General features: G+C 38.5%; 1 protein-coding gene across 3 annotated transcripts in view; it reads left to right on the forward strand.

Moving 5' to 3' along the window:
* The window catches only part of ANKRD26 (ankyrin repeat domain 26), a 149,565-nt gene that overhangs the window by 96,204 nt on the left and 41,682 nt on the right, over positions 1-11,679 (forward strand). For 2 of the 3 annotated variants that reach the window (XM_037051046.1, XM_037051047.1), the window contains exons 26-29: positions 507-577; positions 914-1,007; positions 3,771-3,883; positions 5,146-5,275. In XM_037051046.1, coding sequence (XP_036906941.1) covers positions 507-577; positions 914-1,007; positions 3,771-3,883; positions 5,146-5,275 — 408 coding nt within the window. The remainder of the gene's footprint in view (positions 1-506; positions 578-913; positions 1,008-3,770; positions 3,884-5,145; positions 5,276-11,679) is intronic. The other variant, XM_037051048.1, reaches the window with a different exon arrangement.

Genomic DNA, 11,679 nt, shown 5'->3' on the forward strand with positions numbered 1-11,679 from the left:
ATTCTGGCTCCCATGTAGATACTGCCTCACAGGCTATTTAGTGCAGCATCTCGTTGTCACCGAAAGCAGCATGTTGTTAACTTTGATAATCACTGGAATAGCCATGCTCATTCACATTTGTGAATGTTTAAGCTTGTACTTGATGTGGTGCTTGGAATACGAAAAATGAAGGTTCATCATAATTTTCTATTTCTCCCTTTTAACCAGATTGTAAATTTGTATATTTATCTGATAAAATGTAAGTTAAGACCATGAGTAATGTTTTAGTTTGAGTACTAGAGAAGTCCGTGATCTTCTCTGTGAAGGACCAGGTCGTAACTGTTTCAGGCTCTTGGAGCCGTGAGGTTTCTGTCGTCACGGCTCAGCTCTGCTGCTTTGGTGCCAGGTTGCCGTAAAGAAAACGCAAATGAAAAAGTGTGCTTGTTGTCCAGTAAAATTTAAGGTACAAAAACAGTTGATTTGTACTCGATTATCAGTAGTTAACAGGGTTTTTTTCTTTATTTTAGTTACAAGAAGCACAGGATCGATGCGCAGTGGCCGAAAGATGTGCTGAGGAGACACAAGATCACGTGCAAAAGTATAAAGCCTCACAGAAAATCACATGAGTGTTCATAAAGCACATGAGGGGTGTAGTAGGAGGATTAGATCAGTTATGAGAAATACATCAGTGCCAAGCTGAATAAATATTTCAGCTTCGAAATACTTTAAAATGCATAATTTGTGTATATTACCTCTAAATTTTACAGATTATCCACAAAACGCAACTAGAAAAGTAGCACAAATAATTGCCAATTCGTCTACTTTTCAAATTTTAAGATTTTATGTAATTGCACCTTCAGATGTTTATTCAGAAATTATCTGATACCTTTTAAGTTGATGTGTGAAAATAATTATTTTAAAATGTACATTTTAGGCTTGAAATGGAAAATGCCAACTTAAAAGTTACAATCAAAGAGCAATCACTGAAAACTGAACAGCTTCAGACAGTCCTGGTAGGTACAAATTCAGTAAGTCGATCTCTTAATTTCCATCCTACTGAAAAGGAACTTTTATTTCTCTAGTAGTAGTGTATAAGATATTTTGGGCAATATGAAAAGTCATTGTTAAAAGTATTTATTGTATTCATATGATACTTGTTAGTAGTAATGTAATTCCTATTTATAAAGGAAGTTGAATTCATAAAATTAATTATTTTTCTAGTAAGATTTTAATTAAAAAGATTGTGGTCATCTAGAGGCAATATTTGACTTATACCACATTTTGTTTATGCATTCATATGTTCAACATTTAGGTTTTCCTACCTTTTGGCTCTTGTTGATAATGCTGCTATACACATTGGAATGCAAATATTTGTGTGATTCCAGAAATTTGAGTAATGATTTAAAGTAGAATTCTGAATTTCTGTTGTAATCTAAATCCTTCAGTGAGATTTTGAGAATGAATCGCTTTTAATGTTGTGATATGTTCTCTTCATCAAGAATGAGTACTAAGTCATCATGTCAGTGTTTTGCAAAAGGAGTGCATTTTTTCCCTTTGCTGGATTTTGAAAAAGAAAAGAGATGCCAGTGAAAAAGTAGAAATGGCTACTCAATTAGGACCACGTAGTGCTTCTAGCATTGCACGCTTAAAGACTATTCACTTGTGTTAATCAGCTTTTCAAAGACTGACAATCCCATCTCAGAAAAGATGGCTGTGTAATCTAGGGCTCCAATTAACTGATGAATGGTGAAAACTACACAGCTATTTACTAAGTAGAACAGGATTCTTCTGCCATTCATATTCTCCTCTGTAGGAGAGGCTACCTATAATTTTAGATCAGAAGACTGCTTTGTGAACCTGAAGTTGGAGCAGTGAAGTTGATGCACCTACCAGCTAGTTTCTTTCTATCACAGTAGCTCGGTCCATGCAGTTTCAGTAAACAGACATACCTATCAGGAGAACTAGAACATTGTGTTGGCTGGTTCTTCTTGTGGATGAAGAGCCATTGAAAATTATTTTTTAGACTTTATCTGAATAACTCATATTGTATGAGCGTACTTTTCATACAAGTGAAGTAATAACATGTTGACAAGGAGTCTTCTGTGACTGAGAGTGCCAGGAGGTGTCACCTTACAGTTTCACACAGAAATCTATAAGATGTCAAAAACTGAAAACTGTGTAAGAATTCCCAAAATTGATGAGCTTATGCAAAAATAATGGGGGATTTTTTTTGTAGATGTCTATAGAAATGAATTAGATTTGTGACATAGAATCATTAGCTACCATAAGATCTACTGTGGGAGTCAAAAATTTAATGAGACAGTTTTTCACCAATTTAATCAATAGCCCTAACTTCTCTAGAAGGTTCTCACAGCACAACTCCCAAGGCCCGAGACTACCTGGGCTGAGATATTTGATCAACACGATGCTGAGGTGAAGAATCTGAATTGTCGAGAAGAAGATAGCTCTGGCTTTGTCAAGCTTTCAAACAATGTACTTGAGCGTGCCTATGAAAACAACTTCAGAAGGGTTCTGTAGGCCAGTCTCTATGAAATAGGAAATTATTTTTTAATAAAGGCAAATAATTAATAATCTGATGCTTGTAAAATGTTTTGCATTATAAGAGAAAACAACAGAGTATTCTGGTCAACATCCTGAGGGGGAAGGTGCCCCTAAGATTAGAAAGTACCACCACACTCAGCGTAACACCAATGAGAATCAACATAAAGTGTACAGGATTAGCTATCCACAAAGGTAATCCCTACCAAGTCATGGTTTATGAGTGTGTGGTTGAGGATGTTGTCCACGAGGAACTAGAAGGGAGAAAGAACAGGACAGATGACCTCAGGAAAGGGGTCAAGGATGGAAATGTTGATTAGGGATTCTGGTTTGAAGTGTTGAGATTTGAGGAACTCTGAGTTTAAAAAAAAAAGAACAGAAAGAGTCCAGGACTCGAACATTAGGGTCACTGTTTAGAAATAAATTGGGGTTAGAGGAGCAGAGGGAGGGTCGCCATTATCAGTTGCTGTTGAGAAGTAAAGCAGGATAAGGACTGAAGGAGAAAATGGCCCTCAGAAATGTGTTAGTGCAGTTAGAGGATGGGAAGTCAGATTATGTGTAAAAGAAGAGAGGAAGGGTGGAAATACGAGTGTGTGGGTGAGACCTGGCATTAAAGGATATTAAAGTTGAATGGAAGAGATGGAAAAGCTGCACGAATCAAGTTTTTATAAAATGTGAAGAGACAAACTTTATTTAAGGAGAAAAGGAAACACTTCGTTCTTCAAATAAAGAGAAGCCGAACCCTACAGAACCATGCGCACGGAGAGCGGGAGCCTCCTCTCCCCCACACCAGGCTGTCGTCCGAAGGTGATGCGGGCAGCATGGGAGTTTCCGAAGACTGGGTTAGTCAGATGTGCTTTAACAGCATCTGGCGTATCTCAAAATATTGGTGGGAATATTTCTTGGGCATCTTTAGAAATTAAAATGTCGGTGTAGCCATTCTCTTAAAAAATGCTTAACACTTTGTATTTTATATGTAAAAACCTCCATTTGAACAAATTTTGACAATTTAAGTTCCAGAGAGAAAATGATGAAAATGTAAAGTCAATGTAAGCTGCAGTAAGGAGTCTTTAGTTTCGAAATCTGTTCATACTGGCATCATGTTGAAAAACTACATTTTATAAACCTGGCTATACATATTATTCATGAACTCATGATAAATAATATTTGTAAGAAAGATGAGTGAGTCTCTAGATTTTTAAAAATAATTTTCTTTAAAATGTTTTTCAAAGTCTCAGGGTGAAAGGGAACAATTAAAGGAATATATTGAGTTAAAACAATCTCTGGAATATAACTTGGATCAAGAAATTAAGAAAAATCGTGAATTAGAAAAAGAGATAACCGGGTAAGACTTTAATGTTTCAGGTCATTTCTTTATTAATTAAGACTTAACTGTCATTTTACCCTAATAAGCCAAAATATACATTTATTCTCTATCTGTAATTTTCATAATTAAATTTTCCTGTTTAAAAATTTACTTCACAATCTCACAGCACGATCTGAAACTTTTTTGAATGCCAAAAGATTCTGCTTACTCTTTAATGATTCCTGAAACAATAACGAGAACCCTTTTTGCCTATCCTGTAAACTGTGCTTTCCATGTCTACCTTGACTTTTTATTTCTCTAAGATATCTTTGCTGTCTCAGGTAATCTTTCCTCTTTTAGTGGTATGCTTTTCTTCAGCATTCAAATAGTTTAATACCTAGAAACCCATCTGTGTCATTGTTTAACATCCTCAAAAGTGATCTCGATGTGGCTGTTTTCTTCTTTTTAGTTATAAAATATATCACACATACAAAAATGTACATATGACTTAAAGAAGTTAAGTAACCCTGTTTCTACCACTCATGTAAAAAAGTAATGGCATCTTTTCCAATGTCCGGGAAGCCCCCACAGGCCTCCTCTCTGTTCATTCACTGAGTATTCCAGTTTGTTCTCTGTTTCTCATCAGTGTTTTTCCTCTCATTTAAGTGTCTTTCTCTACATTGTTTTGTATCCTTTTCACTCTGTTTAACATTGTGCTAGCAAATGTCTCCTCTTAAAACAGTCTTGAGGAGACCGTTACATACTATCTCTGATTCCTTTCTTCTACAGCCCTGCCCCTTTCCTAATTTCCCTTCAACTAAAGCTTCAAAGATTTTTCTTTCCTGCTTCTCTTTCTATTTTGAATGATCTCCTTCATGTTTTCTGCTGGTACTTTTCTTCTTACAAACTGTCATCAGTAGGTAACAAAAGATATTTTTGTGTCTGTCAAAACATTGGCATATAGTTACGCTTTTCTTCTCCACTTTGGATTCTGATCTCTGGTTTCTACTTGATATTTAATAATAGGTTAATGTTTTATATTAACATACTAAAATGAATATTAATAACAAAAGAACTCTATGTGGTTACAATATGAACACTATATCATATGTAATGAACTTTTTCATTTTATTTACATAAGATAAATAATTTAGATAATATGCTTTCAGACCATTAAATTGGAACAAATGAAAAGACTATAATTTGTAAATTTATTTATTTTATATGATAGGACATAATACCTGTTAAATTATTAAGTATTTACTCTTAAAGAATTTGACTTATTTTGTACATTTCTGCAGATTTAAGAAACTCTTAAAAATTACAAAAAGGAAGCTAAATGAATATGAAAATGAAGAGCTTAGTTTCCCTGGAGATTTAAAACCAAATCAAATTGAAGTGGATATTCAGATGAATATGTTAAAACATAAGGTAATTTTTAATCAGTTTTGGGACCCCAAAACCACCTAATTTGGGGAATTATATATCATTCAATGCTTCGAACAGTGAAATACATGTTTTTCTACTAGTGTTACAGACTCGATGTCAGGGAAAGAGTTTCTTTGTCATTTTCCTGTAAGAAGGGATCACTGCCAACTCTCCTGGGTCTGGAGCCCCAGCAAGAACCGTAATGTGAAAGGAGCCCAAGCACCGGCATGAAATCCAAACACTTTTTTGGTTAGCAGCTTTATTGAAATATAATGAATATACTCCACCGTTCACTCACTGACAGTGTGCAATTTAGCGGCTTTTTGTATATTAAGAGTTACAGTAATCATCATAATCAATTTGAGAACATCTTCATCCCCCGAAAGAGTAAGCCCATGCCCTTCAGCAAACATCCTGTCCCAGTCGCCACGTCCCCACTCTTTCTAGCCTCTGGGAGCCACCGCTGTGCCACTGGGTTTGTCTCTTCTGGGCCTTTCACGTCAGTGGAATCACACAATATGCAGCCCTTCGTGGCTGCCTTTTTAATTTAGCAAAATGTTTTTAAGGTATCATCAGTACTTCATTTCTGTTTATTGCTGAATAACATTTCACTGTACTGAGTAACCACATTGTTTTATCTCTTCATCGTTTGGTGGACCTTTGGATTGTTTTCAGTCATTGACATTGTTAATAGTGCTGCTGTGAACAGTCATGTCCAAGTTCTTATGTGAACCTATGTTTCCATTCTCTTGGGAATATACTTATAAATAGAATAGCTGGATCATACCGTTAACCTGTTGCGGTACAGCCAGACTGTTGCCCAAAGTGGCTGCACCGTTTTCATCTTTATTTGCAGTGGAAGGTTTCCCACTTGTCCACGTTCTTGCCAGCTCGTGCCATTACCCGCCTTTCGATGAGAGCTGTCCTAGAGAGTGTGAAGCGGCATCTCAGTGCGGTTTTGATTTGCGATTTTCTAGTGACTAATGGTGTTGGCCGTCTTTTCACATGCTTATTATCCATTTGTATGTCTGATTTGAAGAAGTGTCCATTCAGTTATTTTGCCCACTTGGATTGTTTTTTATTATTGAAGTGTAAGAGTTCTTTATATATCCTAGATACAAATCCCTTATTAGATACAAGATTTTTAAATATTTCTCCCACTCAGTAGATTACCTTATCACTTTCTCGATAGTATCCTTTATAAAGCATAGAAGTTTTTTATTATGATGAAGTGCAGTTAATCTACAATAGTTTTGTCTTTTGGTTTCATGTCTAGGAAAAATATCCAAATCCAGTCATGAAGATATACACCTGTATTTTCTTCTAAGAGTTTTATAATTTTAGGTTTTACATTTTGAGGTGATTTTTATGTATGGTATAAAGTAGCAGTCTAATTTTATTCTTTTCTATGCAGATATCCAGTTGTTCCAATACCGTTTGTTAAAAAGACTGTTCATGTCCGATTTAATTGTTTGACACCCTTCTTGAAAAGCACTTAGCCAGAAATGTGAGGGTTAATTTTTGTATTCTCCCATCTAATTCATTGACCTGTATGTCTGTCCTTATTCTGGTACTGAACCAAATTTCATGAGAACTCTTTCCTGGTCATCTTGCATGTTTCCAGTTTTATGTAATATTAAAAAGTCAGTGTAGTAGAATGTCCTTAACTTTACTTTTGTGGAGATCTTTTGCCTCTTGATGCTGGTTCTGATGTGATGGGAAAGTAATCTTACAGAGATAATATTTATTCCTCTTTTTCTCCATTTAAACCTTCAGTCTCTAATCCAGTGCCTTTAACTTCACTCCCATTCCATTAAATCCTGGTAACAGGGTCTGCTGACTTAGCCATTTCCTTCATTGTGTTTTAACTCATAATTCATAGACTCATTGACAGATTTCACTGACCCTCTTCAATGAATGGTGTTGGAAAAATCAGACAGATACATGCAATAAATAAAATAAAACTAGACCACCAAATATACCATACACAAGAATAAACTCAAAATGGATTAAAGACTTAACTGTAAGCCATGAAACCATTAAAATCCTAGAAAAAACACAGGCAGTAATATTTCAGATATTTCTCTTCTCAGTATTTTTGCTGATATATCTCCTGGACAAGGAAAACAAAGGAAAAAAATAACAAATGGAACTACATCAAAATAAAAAGCTTTTGCACAGCAAAAGAAGTCAACAATATGAAAAGAAAACCCACTGAATGGAAGAACATATTTACCTATGATTCATCTGATACAGGGTTAATATCCAAAACATATAAAGAACTAATACAACTCAACACAAAAGAGACAAACAATCCAATTAAAAAATGGGCAGAAGACCTGAATAGACACTTCTCCAATGAGGACATACAGATGGCCAACAGACATATGAAAAAATGCTCAACATCACTAATCATCAGAAAGATGCAAATTAAAACCACAATGAGATACCCCCTCACACCAGTCAGAATGACTATCATCAGTGGATCAACAAATGACAAGTGCTGGCGAGGATGTGGAGAAAAGAGAACCCTAGTGCACTGTTGGTGGGAATGCAGACTGGTGCAGCCACTGTGGAAAGCAGTATGGAGATACCAAAAAAATTAAAAATGGCACCACCTTTCACCCAGTAACCCTATTTCTGGGAATATATCTGAAGACACTCAAAACACTAACTTTGAGTTTGAAAGAATATGTACACTTTTATGTTTTTAGCAGCAATATTTACAATAGCCAAGAGCTAGAAACAGTCCAAGTGTCCATCAGTAGATGAGTGGATAAAAAAACCTGTAGTACATGGACGTGGCGGAGTACTACTTGACCATTAAAAGAAAGGAAATCTTACATTTTGTGACAGTGTGGATAGACCTGGAGATTATTGTGCTAAGTGAAATGAGCCAGTTGGTGAACGACAAATGCCATGTGATCTCACCTGTGGAATCTAATGAACAAAACAAAGTGACAAAATGGAAACAAGCGCAGACACAGAGGACAGACAGGTGTCAGAAGGGAGTGGGGTTGGGCGGCTGGATGAAAGAAGGTGAAGGGATTAAGAAAAAATTACAAATACATGTATAAACACATGGATACTGATGACAGTGTGATGACAGTCAGCGGGAAAGGGGGGTGGCAGGTAGGTGCAGGTGGGTAAAGGAAGGGAAAATGGGGCTAAGAGAGGCTTTGGGGTGATGGGCACACCATTTGTGTGCAGATGATATTTTGTTGAATTGTACACTTGAAACCTGTGTGGCTTATGAACCGATGTCATCCCAATATTCAATTTTTAGAAAAGCTTGAAAACAGGTGAAAGCATCACCATCATGGATTTTTTTGCAGGTTTTGCTCTACTCAATGGTGCTGCTCTCAAGGGGAGTATATTAGTCACCAACCCCCACCTCCCCCGCCCCCCAAAAAAATCTGGACTGTCTCCTTTTGAAATTTCAAGTCTTAAAGTCAATTTGTGTGCTATGGAGAAACATTGTGGTGTAAGGTAAAGACGAGATGGTTTTTCCTTTTCGTACAAGTAAGCTTGAAGTAAGGTAGATGAGAAATTGTATCTAATAGTGCCAAAAGACACTTATATTTGTAACTAGTGAGATTTAAAATGATTTCATGATGTTCTCTGTTTCCTCACTGAGGAGGGAAGGAAAAGTCAGCCCCAACCATGGGCGGCTTCTCCACGGCCCTTGGCTGTTCCCTCTGAGCTCGCTGTTCCCTCCTTTTCATCAGAAATGGCTCTGCTTGCAGCTCTGTTCTCCGCCTGCAATTCACAGGCCTCTTTTTATTGTGTCTTGTCTTGCCCTCCTTTAGAACAAGCTAGCAAGCAGGGTTTCTGCTTCTACAATTCTCTTAGCAGCTTTGAGTTTCCTGTGAATTTCATAGGGATTCATGCCATTAGAAAACCACTCTTACAAGTTGTTTTGGGATAGGATCTTCATCTCGGGCTTCCTGGACCTATTGTAAGACAGTGTTAAGGATCCCACGATCTTTAAAGGAGTTTGAGAATCACCTGAAATCTTTCTGAGATGTTAAGAGTTTTCCAGTCTTGCCTTCATCCTTAGACCATGTTTTCCTGGAAGCACCTGGATTTGATCTTAGCCCAGAAGCCTTTTCTTTATTTTAGCATTACTTGGCAGTCAGACATGTGAGAGAAGCTATCAACAAGAAATGGCTATTTGAAAACAGTCCTGGTTCTTTTATACTTAATTGTCTTTTTTAGTGTATCTTCCACATCAATTTTTCTTTCAGCACCTTCATAGCAACAGTCCTCTTTCATCCAGGTTTCAGGGAACTTTCATTCACTGGACAGGCAGCCCTTGCTCTCAGCCTCTTCAGGGGCCACCAATCTGACAATCTCTAGGAGGCCCTTCTGGTTTCCATTTTCATGCTTCTGCACATTATTTCAGGTTCCACCTGCCTCCTGTTTCAAGGCACTCCTACATGTGCATGGTGTTTTGTTTCGTCTTGTTTTTTAGTGGCAGCACTCTTTTTAATGCCAGTATCTGTGCCAGTTACTTATTGCTGCTTAATGAACCACCTCCAAACCTCCTGGCTCAAAACAGCATTTATCTTGTTCACAAATCTGCAGGTAGGGCAGGCTCAGTGAGGCCAGCACATTTCTTTACCACTTGCCATCAGCTGAGATGACTTGAACCCGCGAACTAGAATCATCTTGTTCCTTCACACATTTTATCGGTTGCAGCAGGCTTTTGGCTGGGGCAGTCCCAGCTGGAACACCTGTATGAGGACTGACTGTGTGTGGCCTGGGCTGCTGCATTCCTGACAGCATAGACAGGTTCTCAGGGTGGGCTTTCCCAGAGAGAGAAAGTCAGATGGAAGCCGTATCACCCGGACATGGACGTCACCCAGCAGTTCCCCCATATTCCATTCACCAGGAGCCAGTTACTTCCTAAGGCCAGCACCTGTTTCCTGGGAGGTGTGCCAAAGAATTTGTAGACATGTTTTAAAAACTCCATATCACTCACCTTTTCTTATCAAATAAAGGAAAGTAATATAAGGTTAGCCAAAAAATTTATTTGTTTTTTTCCATGAGATGGCGCTAGTAGAGCTTAGTTGACTTGAACTTCACTCGAATCAATTTTGTATTGTGAGAGCTGCCATATCAGCATGCATTTTTTAAAAAATGTATCAAAATTGATGAATTGTTGTGTAGCCATTTTAATATTGAAGATGGAAGAAAACAACATATTCAGCATATGCTCTATTATCTCAAGAAGGGTGAAAATGCAACAAATCCAAAAAAAAAGATTCGTGCAGTGTGTGGAGAAGGTGCTCTGACTGATCAAACATGTCAAAAGTGGTTTGCGAATGTTCATGCTGAAGATTTCTCTCTGGACGATGCCCCAAGGTCAGATACACCATCTGAAGTTGATCGCCGTCAAATGGAGACATTGAGAACAATCAGTGTTATATACCATGCAGGGCAGATCCAACGTGCTCAATATTCCAAATCAGTAAAGTTATTGGTGAACGTGAGGGACTTCTGCCAAGATGGAGGCATAGGTGGAAACACTGTGCCTTCTCCCACAACCAAGTTTGGATACAACAAAAGTTTTGGAGAACTAAGACACACCCAGAGACCAGAAAACCAAATTATACGGAAGTCCGACAGCTATGAACTGTTCAACGGGACGGTAAGAGAGGCAGAGCCAGCAGCGGAGCAGGGTCGGGAAGGACAGACCTAGGAGCGCAGGTAGCCCGGACCTAGTTGGGATGCGGGGCAGACTGACCAAGGTCGCACATTTGCGCACAGTGAGACGGACCACACAGGCCCCAGGGGGCGAACCCAGTGGTGGAGGGCTGACAGCGGTGGCACACTCGAGTGCAGTGGAGCGGGGCGTGTGGCCCTGGTGACGGTGGTGGCTGTGGTGCTGGTGGGGGTCGCGGAGGCGGGCGCCGGAGGGAAGCCATTGTCCCCCTTTGACCCCACCCCACATACAACGTCACAACCCAGCGACTGAGTTGCCCAGCTCTGGTGAAAACCTAGGGCTCCGTTCCTGCTACTTAACAGGCACGAACAGCCCAAAAGATGGTGCAAGAACTCAAAGTCCCAGAGCCAATAACTCTAAGCGACCAACAGATTGCCAGCCTCTCAGAAGCCCAATTTAAAACACTTTATCAGGATGCTCACAGAATTGGTACAGTACAGTCACAAATTAGAGGAACTTAGTCACAAATTAGAGGAATATATGAAGGCTAAACTAATTGAAATGAAGGGAGATGTCCAGGAAACCAATAGCGATGGAAAGGAAAATGGGACTCAAATCAAGGGAGTGGACCAGAAGGAAGAACGAAACATCCAACCAGAAAATAGTAAAGAAACAAGAATTCAAAAAAATGAGGAGAGGCTTAGGAACCTCCAGGACATCTTTAAACGTTCCAACATCC

This window comes from Sturnira hondurensis, unplaced genomic scaffold (assembly GCF_014824575.4).
Source record: "Sturnira hondurensis isolate 20B ecotype Veracruz unplaced genomic scaffold, ASM1482457v3 Scaffold0007036, whole genome shotgun sequence".
Taxonomy (NCBI): Eukaryota; Metazoa; Chordata; class Mammalia; order Chiroptera; family Phyllostomidae; genus Sturnira; species Sturnira hondurensis.